At 46.0% G+C, this 12,413-nt stretch overlaps 1 protein-coding gene across 2 annotated transcripts in view; it reads left to right on the top strand.

Moving 5' to 3' along the window:
• Positions 1–12,413, top strand: part of NELL1 (neural EGFL like 1) — a 1,046,888-nt gene that overhangs the window by 1,014,713 nt on the left and 19,762 nt on the right. For both annotated transcript variants that reach the window (XM_073604029.1, XM_073604030.1), the window contains 2 exons: positions 2,383–2,559; positions 5,674–5,895. In XM_073604029.1, the coding sequence (XP_073460130.1) occupies positions 2,383–2,559; positions 5,674–5,895 (399 nt within the window). The remainder of the gene's footprint in view (positions 1–2,382; positions 2,560–5,673; positions 5,896–12,413) is intronic.

Raw genomic sequence — 12,413 nt, 5'->3', positions numbered from 1 at the left:
TACAGTTCATTGAGGGAACCATGAATTCCAACATGTACTGTGACATACTGAAGCCAAGCATGATCCCCTCCCTTCAGAGACTGGGCCGCAGGGCAGTATTCCAACATGATAACAACCCCCAACACACCTCCAAGAAGACCACTGCCTTGCTAAAGAAGCTGAGGGTAAAGGTGATGGACTGGCCAAGCATATCTCCAGACCTAAACCCTATTTAGCATCTGTGGGACATCCTCAAACGGAAGGTGGAGGAGCGCAAGGTCTCTAACATCCACCAGCTCCGTGATGTCCTCATGGAGGAGGGGAAGAGGACTCCATTGGCAACCTGTGAAGCTCTGATGAACTCCAAACCTAAGAGGGTTAAGGCAGTGCTGGAAAATAATGGTGGCCACACAAAATATTGACACTTTGGGCCCAATTTGCACTTTTTCACTTAGAGGTGTACTCACTTTTGTTGCCAGCGGTTTAGACATTAATGGCTGTGTGTTGAGTTATTTTGAGGGGACAGCAAATTTACACTGTTATACAAGCTGTACACTCACTACTTTACATTGTAGCAAAGCCTCATTTCTTCAGTGTTGTCACATAAAAAGATAGAATAAATGGTCAGCAGCTCACCTGCGTGTGCTTATCTACAGCTCACCTCTGCACTCCCTGATCAAAGCTCACCTTTGCACACTCCCCTGCCTGCTCCACAGCTCACTTATGCTCTCTTCTTCCACAGCTCCTTACCCCCACTGCACCCCTCCTCAGCTTTGACCTCTGTACCCCTACAGCCCTCACCTTTGCACTCCCCTCCCCCAACTTCATTTCTTTGCAAAAAGGTAAATTTTGTCCACACAGTGCACACTCACTTGTGGCTCCGCCTCTCCCCATTGGCTAGGAGAGGCAGTGAGATAATCAGGCATGTATGTTGGCATTTGGGTACCAAGCAGTAGCTCAGCACACAATGCCCCCCTCCCACCCATGAACACATTGCATCCAGGCAGCTGTTCTTCCCTTGTTCCTGCCCTACAAGGGCAGAGAGGAACCTGTAGCAGCTGCCAGGAGAGATGCTCACGGAAACCAAGGTATTATCCAAGTAATCTGACCATCTGATCAACCCAGACACTTAAGCTCCAATTCTGGACAGTTGCCATGTAGAACTTCTCAAACAAACATTTTAGATATGAAATCACTTGCATTAGAATTGGCACAACCATCACCATTTATAAGAGACGTTCATTTCTGCTATCTTGGTACACCTCATCAGCTTGACTGACTTCTAGACTCCCAAAAACCTCATTGTAACACAAGACTATGGGCTCATTTAAACTGGAGGTTGGGGTTGGTAAATACAGTAAAACCTTGGTTTGAGAGTAACTTGGTTTGAGAGCGTTTTGCAAGACGGGCAACATTTTTAAACAAAATTTGACTTGATATACAAGCGATGTCTTGATATAAGAGTAGCATCATCTCACAACTGAGTAAAAAGAGAAGAGAGGTGCCTCTAAGTGTAGCAATATGGTTACATTTATTGAAGGTACAACATTTAGCAACACATTGTCACACTTCTCTTACAATCTGTAGCTCCTGCTGGATTTTACTTCGAATCCCCTTGTGGAGGCTTCCATTTGTGGATGGACCTTTTATGGTCACACAACCTGGTCACATTGCAATAATCTTTTTATAGGAACTATAACTGAAGGACCTCTGAATAAATGTTTGTGGAACAAATCATTTGAGTTTCCATGATTTCTTATGGGGAAATTTGCTTTAATATACAAAGTACTTTGGAATACAAGCTTGCTTCCGGAATGAATTATGCTGGCAATCCAAGGTTTTACTGTACATGGTTGAGTCCTGATTTTAGCACGTCCAACTTAAGCTGCTAAGGCAGCAGGCTCGTTCACATGCCACTGTTGCAAAGCTTTGCTTTGTGCCTGTAGCAAAAACTAAATCACTCCTGGTGGGCAGTAACCCTGCCAAATGAAACCCATTCAAGTGAATGGGGGACATGCAACAAATACCCTGGAACAGTGTGCAATGCATGGCTTTGCAGCATTTACAGGGTTTAACATGCAAATCGCTTTTCTAAAGGCACAGCAGTCTTGAAATGTAGCGGTCTCCAAGTCCCTCAGCAAGGCATTCCAAGAATTCAGAGGACACTTTGCTCTACTAACCTCATTCTGCAACATTATTCTAGCAAGCCAACCTGGTATCATATAAAGAACCTCACATTAGCATATAAGCACTTTTATTATGTAACTCACCAGTGATTCAATGACATTCATTTTTTTGTCTTTGAGCAATCCCAATTTTGTTAAAGGACCAGTACACCTGTAAAATGTAAGGTTTATACTTGATCTTTCCCGATGTCCTTATGTATTTCTTTTTCTTGGACAGGATGGGAAAATCTTTTGCCGAAGGACAGCTTGCGACTGCCAGAACCCGAGTGTTGACCTGTTTTGCTGCCCGGAGTGCGATACCAGGGTGACCAGCCAATGTTTGGATCAAAACGGGCATAAAGTCTATCACAGCGGTGACAACTGGACGTACAGCTGCCAGCAGTGTCGGTGCCTGGTATGTTTTTTTTTTTTTTGTGTTAAATTAAAATTAATTGTTAATTACATGAGGGCTTCTACAGCGTTCATTTTTGTATATGTTTCCTTTTCAGTATTTTTTTTTTTAACTATAGAGAATTGAACAGATGATTGGTCATGGAGTTAACAGCTAGATAATGGCACCAATCCCCAAATTGACATAACGGCAACAGGACAATGGGGTGGGGATTTTTGGAGGTGCAGAGATATCAACAGATATATTCAATAAAAAATAGTTTATTTCCTGTTTTGAGAAGCAAAACAGAAAATATGTACATAAAAACAAAAAAAGACACAGCCATGTACAGTACTATTGTTATGATGTTAAACAGGACAGCATGATAACAAATCCTGACATGTTTCACCCGTAGATCCGGCTTCTTCAGGGGAGGCTGTCTTTATGGCGGTACAGGCCTTCTCTGTCTCCACTCCCAGGGCAGTGCTTCTGGCCCAGTTCACCCGAAACAGCGGGGGGCAAAGGTCCTATCGCAGTCCCCCCAAAAAGCTAACAAAGCAAAGCAAGACTACAGGCGAATAGGGGTCACAGAGGGAACACCCTTTCGGGTGAACCGGGCCAGAAGCACTGCCCTGGGAGTGGAGACACAGAAGTCCTGCTTCTGGCCCGGTTCACCCGAAAGGAGCCCCTTGGGACACGACGTGCTACCACACACTTGCAGCCTACTGAGTATCTCTAGTGCTGTGAGGTGGCCTGTTAAAGTCCCTTGGCTTCAAGTTTCCTCTGGGTCCATATTCTGATCCTTTTGTTCCCTCTGTGACCCCTATTCGCCTGTGGTCTTGCTTTGCTTTGTTAGCTTTTTTGGGGGGACTGCGATAGGACCTTTGCCCCTGCTGTTTTGGGTGAACTGGGCCAGAAGCACTGCCCTGGGAGTGGAGACACAGAAAGCCTGTACCGCAATAAAGACAGCCTCCCCTGAAGAAGCCCGATCTATGGGCGAAACATGTCAGGATTTGTTATCATGCTGTCCTGTTTAACATCATAACAATAGTACTGTACATGACTGTGTCTTTTTGTTTTTATGTACATATTTTCTGTTTTGCTTCTCAAAACAAGAAATAAACTATTTTTTATTAAATATATCTGTTGATATCTCTGCACCTCCAAAAATCCCCACCCCATTTTCCTGTTGCCTTTATATAGAGAATTGAAGGTTAGCCATTAGAGGGAGCTGTCACTGGCTCAGTGCAATCAATATCTCTGTTCCAACTACTACTGAATAAGATTCTAGCCATACAGGGGAGTGCATGGATTTTAGTGATGTATATAAGGAGGTATGTGGCGCTAACTAAAATACATAATAAAAGTGACCAAAAAATATATAAATATAAACACACTGACTGCAAGCACTACCAAGAATGTGCCGCGGCCAGTGTGTAAAGCACATAAACGTGAGGAATCTTCACTAGAGCAAAGTGTAATTTATATAAAATGCAAGTAAATATCAAAAAATTGCGAGCAATAGTGCAATAGACATTAAACTGTTAACGTCCAATATTCTTAAAAAGTGCAATATCAAAAAGTGCGGTCAAGCTCCAATGAGAAGATAGCAGATCTCCATATAGTAGTTCATGCAAAAAAAAAAAAAAGAAAGTGCATGCGCAATATATTTGATCGGTGTCCACTTCCTCAAATCACTAACACCATCTGCAGTGCGCCACTCGTTTCCTGCAGTATCTCACCTCTAATGGATCAAATTGAGCCTTAGTATGAAATAAAACCAGATCCCAGCAATCGATCGGCTTCCAGCGATCGTCACGATAATAGCGCGGTTTTGGAAGATGGCTTCAGGCTTATCCAATGCAGTGAAGACATGAAATAAAAAGAGGGGGCCAAAAAAAAAAAATGGATTTTAGTGAGCTGGCTGACTCCCTTTCATTGTGAGAAGGAGAAGTAAAGCAAAGCCATTCTGTAGTGCCGCAAAGTGTAAAGAAGCAAGTGAGCGTGAAATAAGCATAAATGGAAAGGACTAGTTTAATGTCCTTCAGGCTTGCCGGACTGTGGCCAGCGGGAGTAGAAAATGTCCCGGCATCAATGCCCCATCATTGGTTTTAATGGGATAAACAGTGTCCCATCTAATGTGTTAGTAGGGGCAATAATACCAATAATGGAGCATCAGTGGGAGGAATAGTGCCCCATCAATGGTGTCAGTGGGAGGAATAATGCCCCATCATTGGGGTCAGTGGGAGCAATAGTGCCTCATTGATGTCAGTAGGGGAAGGGTGTCCCATCATTGGTTTTAATAGGAGAAATAGTGCCCCATAAATGGTGTCAGTGGGAAGAATAATGCCCCATCAATGGTGTTAGTAGGAGGAATAATGCCCCATCAATGGTGTTAGTGGGAGGAATAATGCCCCATCATTGGGGTCAATGGGAGCAATAGTGCCCCATTGATGGTGTCAGTAGGGGAAGGGTCTCCAATCATTGGTTTTAATAGGAGAAAAAGTGCCCCATTGATGGTGTAATTAGGGGGAATAATGCTCCATCATTCGTGTCAGTGGGAGGAATAATGCCCCATCATTGGGGTCAATGGGAGCAATAGTGCCCCATCGATGGTGTCAGTAGGGGAAGGGTGTCCCATCATTGGTTTTAATAGGAGAAATAGTGCCCCATCAATGCTGTCAGTAGGGGGAATAATGCTCCATCATTGGGGTCAGTGGGAGCAGTAGTGCCCCAGTGATGGTGTCAGTAGGGGGAATAATGCTCCATCATTGGGGTCAGTGGGAGCAATAGTGCCCCTTTGATGGTGTCAATAGGGAAGGGTCTCCCATCGTTGGTTTTAATAGGAGAAATAGTGCCCCATTGATGGTGTAATTAGGGGGAATAACGCTCCATCATTCGTGTCAGTGGGAGGAATAATGCCCCATCAATGGTGTCAGTGGGAGGAATAGTGCCCCATTGATGGTGTAAGTAGTGGGAAGGGTGTCCCATCATTGGGGTCAGTTGGTGGAATAGTGCCCCAAGGGTCAAATAAAAGGCAAACAAAGGGCCACATCCACCCCTCTGGCAACAGTTTGGAGACTACTGAGCTAAACCTTCCCTTTAATTTCTACCACATTCCTTGTATGTTTTGCTCAGGCTGGAGAGGTGGACTGCTGGCCATTAAGCTGCCCAACGCTGAGCTGCGAGTACTCGGCCATCACAGACGGTGAATGCTGCCCGCACTGCGTGGACGACCCCTGCGCAGCAGATATCAATTACGACATTCAGAAAACCTGCCAGGACAGTCAGGGGGCCACACGGCTCAGCGGATCTGTATGGACGATGTCTGGGACGCCATGTACAACCTGCATATGCAAGGTGAGCGGCCAAGAAATCCTGTGTGCACGATGAACATTTTATTAGAGTATACCAAGTGTGCTGCGCTAATCAAGCTCATATAAAAACATCTAAACATGCATATTAAACAATAAACCAAATTGAATAAAGAAAGTCCACACTTGTGAGTCTTCCCAAAAAAAGGCAAATGGTGCACATAAATATCCAGAATTCCTGCACTGTGAATCCCATTTCAAGCACATCTCCTCCACCTTGAGAGCACAGCAGAAGGCTTACCAGATACACCATATGACGACTCTCCAATCACAGAGAAGTCGAAAATGGCATTATGTGACTCTAATCACTGATAGGCAGGGCTCAGGCCTCAGGCCTCCATAGGAGGACCACCATTCAGGATATCATAAGTCCCGTTCTCCTCAGTTCAGCATCATAATGAGCACCATGTTAAGAAAAAAGGAGACCATGTGCTCCACATCCATATAAAGCCAGATAAAATATTTATTAACCACCAAAAAAAAGGCATTCACATATAGTACAAATGGCTGAATTGCACTACTGAGGACACTGCCGGGTGCGTGATGACGTCACCATACTTAGCTCCTCCCTGCATGTTTTGTCAGCGTTTGTGTCTTCTGTGATGTTCCATGCCCCGGTAGATGTAAACTTACATAATGTTACAAATGGCTGAATCACACTACCCAAGGACACTAGACATGTGCGATTAGTTTTGTACGAAACGAAAATTTGTACGAATTTCTGTAAATTCGTACATTCGGGAGGATCCGAAATACGAATTGCTACGGCTGCGAATTTTGTACGAAATACGAAATTTCGTTTACGAATCCCGGATCCAAATTCCTAACGAACATTCGTAATTGTTACGAAAAGTTAACGAACCTAAAAGTTAAAAACCTCAGGAGGTCAGCACAGCACAGGGATGGTGGGAGCCCCTCATAATGAAAAACTCATCATAACGAACATTCGTAATTGAAAAGTTAACGAACCTAACGAAAATTCGTATTTCGTACGAAATTTCGGACACGAATTACGAAATACGAATTACAGTAATTGTAATATGAAACGGAATGAAATGAAACAAATTTATTGACAGCGCACATGTCTAAAGGACACTCAGTGGCGTGATGGGGTCACCGCACATAGCACGCGTTACGTCAAGGAGTTGACTTCTGGAGCACAGAAGAAGCTTGATTAGCACAGTACATTTGCTATACTAATGCCAATAACCAATAGCTATGTTTAATATCTCATAGCATGCTGGCAGCTTTTTATTCTTGGATTTTTTTCAGCAGCACTGTTTCACTCAGTTTATTGTACATTTAAAAAAAAAGAATTATATATTTAGTCTTCATATTCCATAGGGCAGCATGACGACTACTCCTTAGTACTTCCATCATCATAGACCTGCCGTCCTGGATTTCATTGGGAGTGACCACCATATTCTTCTGGTGTTGGTGTCAGGTAGGGATGAGCTGAACACCCCCCCTGTTCGGTTCTCACCAGAACATGCGAACAGGCAAAAAATTAGTTTAAACACGCGAACACCGTTAAAGTCTATGGGACACGAACATGAATAATCAAAAGTGATCATTTTAAAGGCTTATATGCAAGTTATTGTCATAAAAAGGGTTTGGGGACCTGGGTCCTGCCCCAGGGGACATGGATCAATGCAAAAAAAAGTTTTAAAAATGGCCGTTTTTTCTGGAGCAGTGATTTTAATAATGCTTAAAGTGAAACAATAAAAGTGAATATTCATTTAAATTTCGTACCTGGGGGGTGGCTATAGTATGCCTGTGAAGGGGGCGCATGTTTCCTGTGTTTAGAACAGTCTGACAGCAAAATGACATTTCAAAATGAAAAAAAGGCATGTAAAACTACTCGCGGCTATTATTAAATTGTCGGTCCGACAATACACATAAAAGTTCATTGATAAAAACTGCATGGGATTTCCCCACAGGGGAACCCTGAACCAAATTTAAAAAAAAAAATGGCGTGGGGTCCCCCTCTAAATCTATACCAGACCCTTCAGGTATGGATTTTAAGGGGAACCCCGCACCAAAATGTAAAAAAAAATGGCGTGGGGTCCCCCCGAAAATCCATACCAGACCCTTATCCGAGCATGCAACCTGGCAGGCCGCAGGAAAAGAGGGGGGGACGAGAGAGTGCCCCCCCATCCTAAACCGTACCAGGCCACATGCCCTCAACATTGGGAGGGTGCTTTGGGGTAGCCCCCCAAAACACCTTGTCCCCATGTTGATGGGGACAAGGGCCTCATCCCCACAACCTTTGCCTGGTGGTTGTGGGAGTCTGCGGGTGGGGGGCTTATCGGAATTTGGAAGCCCCCTTTAACAAGGGGACCCCCAGATCCCTGCCCTCCCCGCTGTGTGAAATGGTAAGGTGGTACAAAAGTACCCCTACCATTTAAAAAAAAAAAGTGTCAAAAATGTTAAAAATGACAAGAGACAGTTTTTGACAATCCCTTTATTTAAATGCTTCTTCTTTCTTCTATCTTCTATCTTCGTTTGGTTTCTTCCTCCATCTTCTTCTTCTGGTTCTTCTGGTTCTTCCTCCGGAGTTCTCGTCCAGCATCTTCCTCCGCGGCGTCTTCTTCCCTTCTTCTTCTCGGGCCGCTCCGCATCCACCATGATGGGAGGCTCCCGCTGTGTGACGCTTCTCCTCTTCTGATGGTTCTTAAATAATGGAGGGCGGGGCCCCCCGGTGACCCTGCCCCCCTCTGACGCACGGGGACTTCCATGTGGCATTCCCCGTGATGTCAGAGGGGGGCGGGGTCTGGGGTTCCCCTTGTTAAAGGGGGCTTCCAGATTCTGTTAGGCCCCCTTCCCAGCAAACCCCCACAACCACAGGGCAAGGGTTGTGGGGATGAGGCCCTTGTCCCCATCAACATGGGGACAAGGTGTTTTGGGGGGCTACCCCAAAGCACCCTCCCAATGTTGAGGGCATGTGGCCTGGTACGATTCAGGAGGGGGAGCGCTCTCTCATCCCCCCCTCTTTTCCTGCGGCCTGCCAGGTTGCATGCTCGGATTAGGGTCTGGTATGGATTTTTGGGGGGACCCCACGCCATTTTTTTTTTAAAAATTGGGCGCGGGGTTCCCCTTAAAATCCATCCCAGACCTGTAGGGTCTGGGATAGATTTTGAGGGGGACCCCCCACATCATTTTTTTTTTAATTTTGGTTGGGGTTCCCCTTTGGGGAATTCCCAAGCCATTTTTATCAATGAACTTTCAAGTGTATTGTCGGACCGGCAATTCATTAATAGCCGTGAGTAGTTTTAAATGACTTTTTTTCCTTTGAAATGTCATTTTGCTGTCAGACTGTTCTAAACACGGGAAACATGCGCCCCTTTACAGGCATACTATAGATACTATAGACACCCCCCAGGTACGAAATTTAAAGGAATATTACACTTTTATTGTTTCACTTTAAGCATTATTAAAATCACTGCTCCCGAAAAAACGGCCCTTTTTAAAACTTTTTTGCATTGATCCATGTCCCCTGGGGCAGGACCCAGGTCCCCAAACACTTTTTATGACAATAACTTGCATATAAGCCTTTAAAATTAGCACTTTTGATTATTCATGTTCGTGTCGCATAGACTTTAACGGTGTTCGCGTGTTCGAACAAATTTTTTGCCTGTTCGCATGTTCTGGTGAGAACTGAACAGGGGGGTGTTTGGCTCATCCCTAGTCAGCAGGAGGAACCACTGAGCCTAGTGGGGACCAGGAGATCAACCCTTCCAATAAAGTTCTGAAAGGGTGAAGTTCTGAAATCTGACCTCTAACCCTCCTTTCAAAAGAAGTACGGACAACGTTTTTAGGTCATTCCTCTCTTATGGGTCACATAAGTGCACTTACTGTATTTCTGCTAAAGTCTAAAGTCTGCTCTTGGCTGACATCACTGAGCCGGTCCTGGCTCTGGAAGGATCCGAACTTTAATGTAGGAATCCACCCAGATGCCTGACCGGCAACTGGCTCAGCCTCTCAGTGTGGTCCTGGTAGCCTGAGCCAGCTGCCCCCTTCAAAGTAGGAAAAAAACGTGTAATTACAGAGGGACCCTGATAGCTCAACCTCCTCACCCACAACCCCCCCCTTGTGTCTTGGATAATCCAACAGTGAGATCCCCTGGCTAGAATTACTGGTTCTGTTCTCACCCACTGTACCATCAATCGCAGCCACTGTGCCATCAAAAGCAGCCACTGTGCCCATCAAACGCAGCTACTGTGCCATATCAAACGCTCCCACTGTGCCATCAAAAGCCACCACTGTGCCCATCAAACGCAGCCACTGTGCCATATCAAACGCTCCCACTGTGCCATCAAATACAGCCACTGTGCCCCATCAAATACAGCAACTGTGCCCATCTTATGCAGCTTCACTGTGCCCCATTATATGCAGCCTTACTGTGCCCCATCAAATGCTCCCACTGTGCCCCAGCAAATACAGCCACTGCGCCCCATCTTATGCAGCCACTGTGCCCCATCTTATGCAGCCACTGTGCCCATCTTATGCAGCCACTGTACCCTTCTTATGCAGCCACTGTGCCCATCTTATGCAGCCACTGTACCCTTCTTATGCAGCCACCGTGCCCCATCTTCGCAGCCACTGTGCCATAAAAAATGCTGCCACTGTGCCCCCCGCCCGCAGTCTGTACTTACCCTGTCTAGATGGTAGTGGGATAGCTCCTCGATGTCTTCGCCCGTCCTCTCTTCCCGTCCTCTGTGATTGGACGCCATAGGCGTCCAATCACAGTGCCTGTCATTTCAGCGACAGTGCCTGTCGCTCCCAGCATGGAGCTCGCAGGTCACCTTTTAATGACGCCTATTAGAGCCTATGGCTCTAATCAGGTGCTTCAAATAAAAAAACCCTGCCATTGTAATTCAGGTGCCCGAAAAAGGGCTGGGCGCCTGAATAGGGGGTGGCAGCGGCGGCCATAGATAGATGGGTGGCTGGAGAGAGGGGTGCGGTCCTTATGGGCTGGTGGGAACCCCCCCTCATAATGGGCACAGTAGGTGTGCAGACCTGGGAACTCAGCAGAGGAACAGTGGGAACCCCTCATAAAAAGGGACATAGCAGGTGTAAAGACCCCAGGATTCAGCACAGGGATGGTAGGAACCCCTCATAATGGGCACAGCAGGTGTACAGATCCAGAAGCTCGGCACAGGGATGGTGGGAACCTCTCATAATAGGCACAGCGGGTGTACAGACCCGGGAACTCAGCACAGGGATGGTGGAAACCCCTCAAAGGGACACAGCAGGTGTAAAGACCCAGGAATTCAGCAGCACAGGGATGGTGGGAACCCCTCATAATGGGCACAGCGGGTGTACAGACCTGGGAACTCAGCACAGGGATGGTGGAAACCCCTCAAAGGGACACAGCAGGTGTAAAGACCCAGGAATTCAGCAGCACAGGGATGGTGGGAACCCCTCATAATGGGCACAGCGGGTGTACAGACCTGGGAACTCAGCACAGGGATGGTGGAAACCCCTCAAAGGGACACAGCAGGTGTAAAGACACAGGAATTCAGCAGCACAGGGATGGTGGGAACCCCGCATAAGGGACACAGCAGGTGTCCAAGAAATCTCACAAATAGAGTCCCCTACAAGATACAAGAAATTGTCAAAGGGTTTACCTTGCCCAAATCTACTAAAACATCAGATTGGCTCCTAAATTTTGTTTTACCCTCTCTGTTCCAGAGAAGTCCAGCTTTCACTCAGGTTGGGTGGCATTGCATATTGTATGGTTTATTAGAAGAGCGGCAGTCACGATCGTCCTCTGGCACACAGCGGGGACAGAGCTCAGCGTTGTACTCATTGCGATAAATGTCATTTGTGTACTTCTGATGGAATTGCCACATTGTGAACATTGATTGGGGGGACCTCCCGCTGGGGCCCTGGTGGGCAGCTCATGTAAATGACTTTCCTCGGAACGAAGGCGTCTTTTCTTCAATCATGTTTTCCTTTTCTCTTTCGTCCCCAAACACTTGTGTACTGGATAAAAACCACAACGTCCCCTTTCTTCTTCTCAGACGAGGGGATGAAAAGGACGGAAAACATAGCCGGGAGTCACTTCCACTCCTTGTAGCTGAAACCTCACAAGGAATTTCCGATATCTTTGTACCTCCGCATAAACGGATTGACTTCTTACTTCTTGAAGTGTGATCCTGTAATGTGTCTTATCTGTATTTCATCTTACAACATCTGTTCACAAAGATTTCTATAGATGATGCCCCATGTAGCCCTGGTGAAGGGGACAGTTGAGTCCTCAAACATGTTGGCCACTCCAGTGACTCGGACTTGGCCAATAAAAACCAGCTGGCCCTGTTACAATCAATTGGCACTCTCAATTCCTCACAACTTTTTTTTTGGAGGAACACCAAAAACTCAGGGGATGATCACTTCACTTGGAACTAAGATTGAGATTTGGAGGCACCGGCTTTCTCATATCTGGGTTCAAAGCTCCACATACTTACATTGACTATCAGGCCTGAACCCCAAGCAGAACAA

This window comes from Aquarana catesbeiana, linkage group LG11 (assembly GCF_042186555.1).
Source record: "Aquarana catesbeiana isolate 2022-GZ linkage group LG11, ASM4218655v1, whole genome shotgun sequence".
Taxonomy (NCBI): Eukaryota; Metazoa; Chordata; class Amphibia; order Anura; family Ranidae; genus Aquarana; species Aquarana catesbeiana.
Note: the sequence above shows the minus strand (reverse complement) of the source record. Positions and strands in the feature narration are given on the sequence as shown.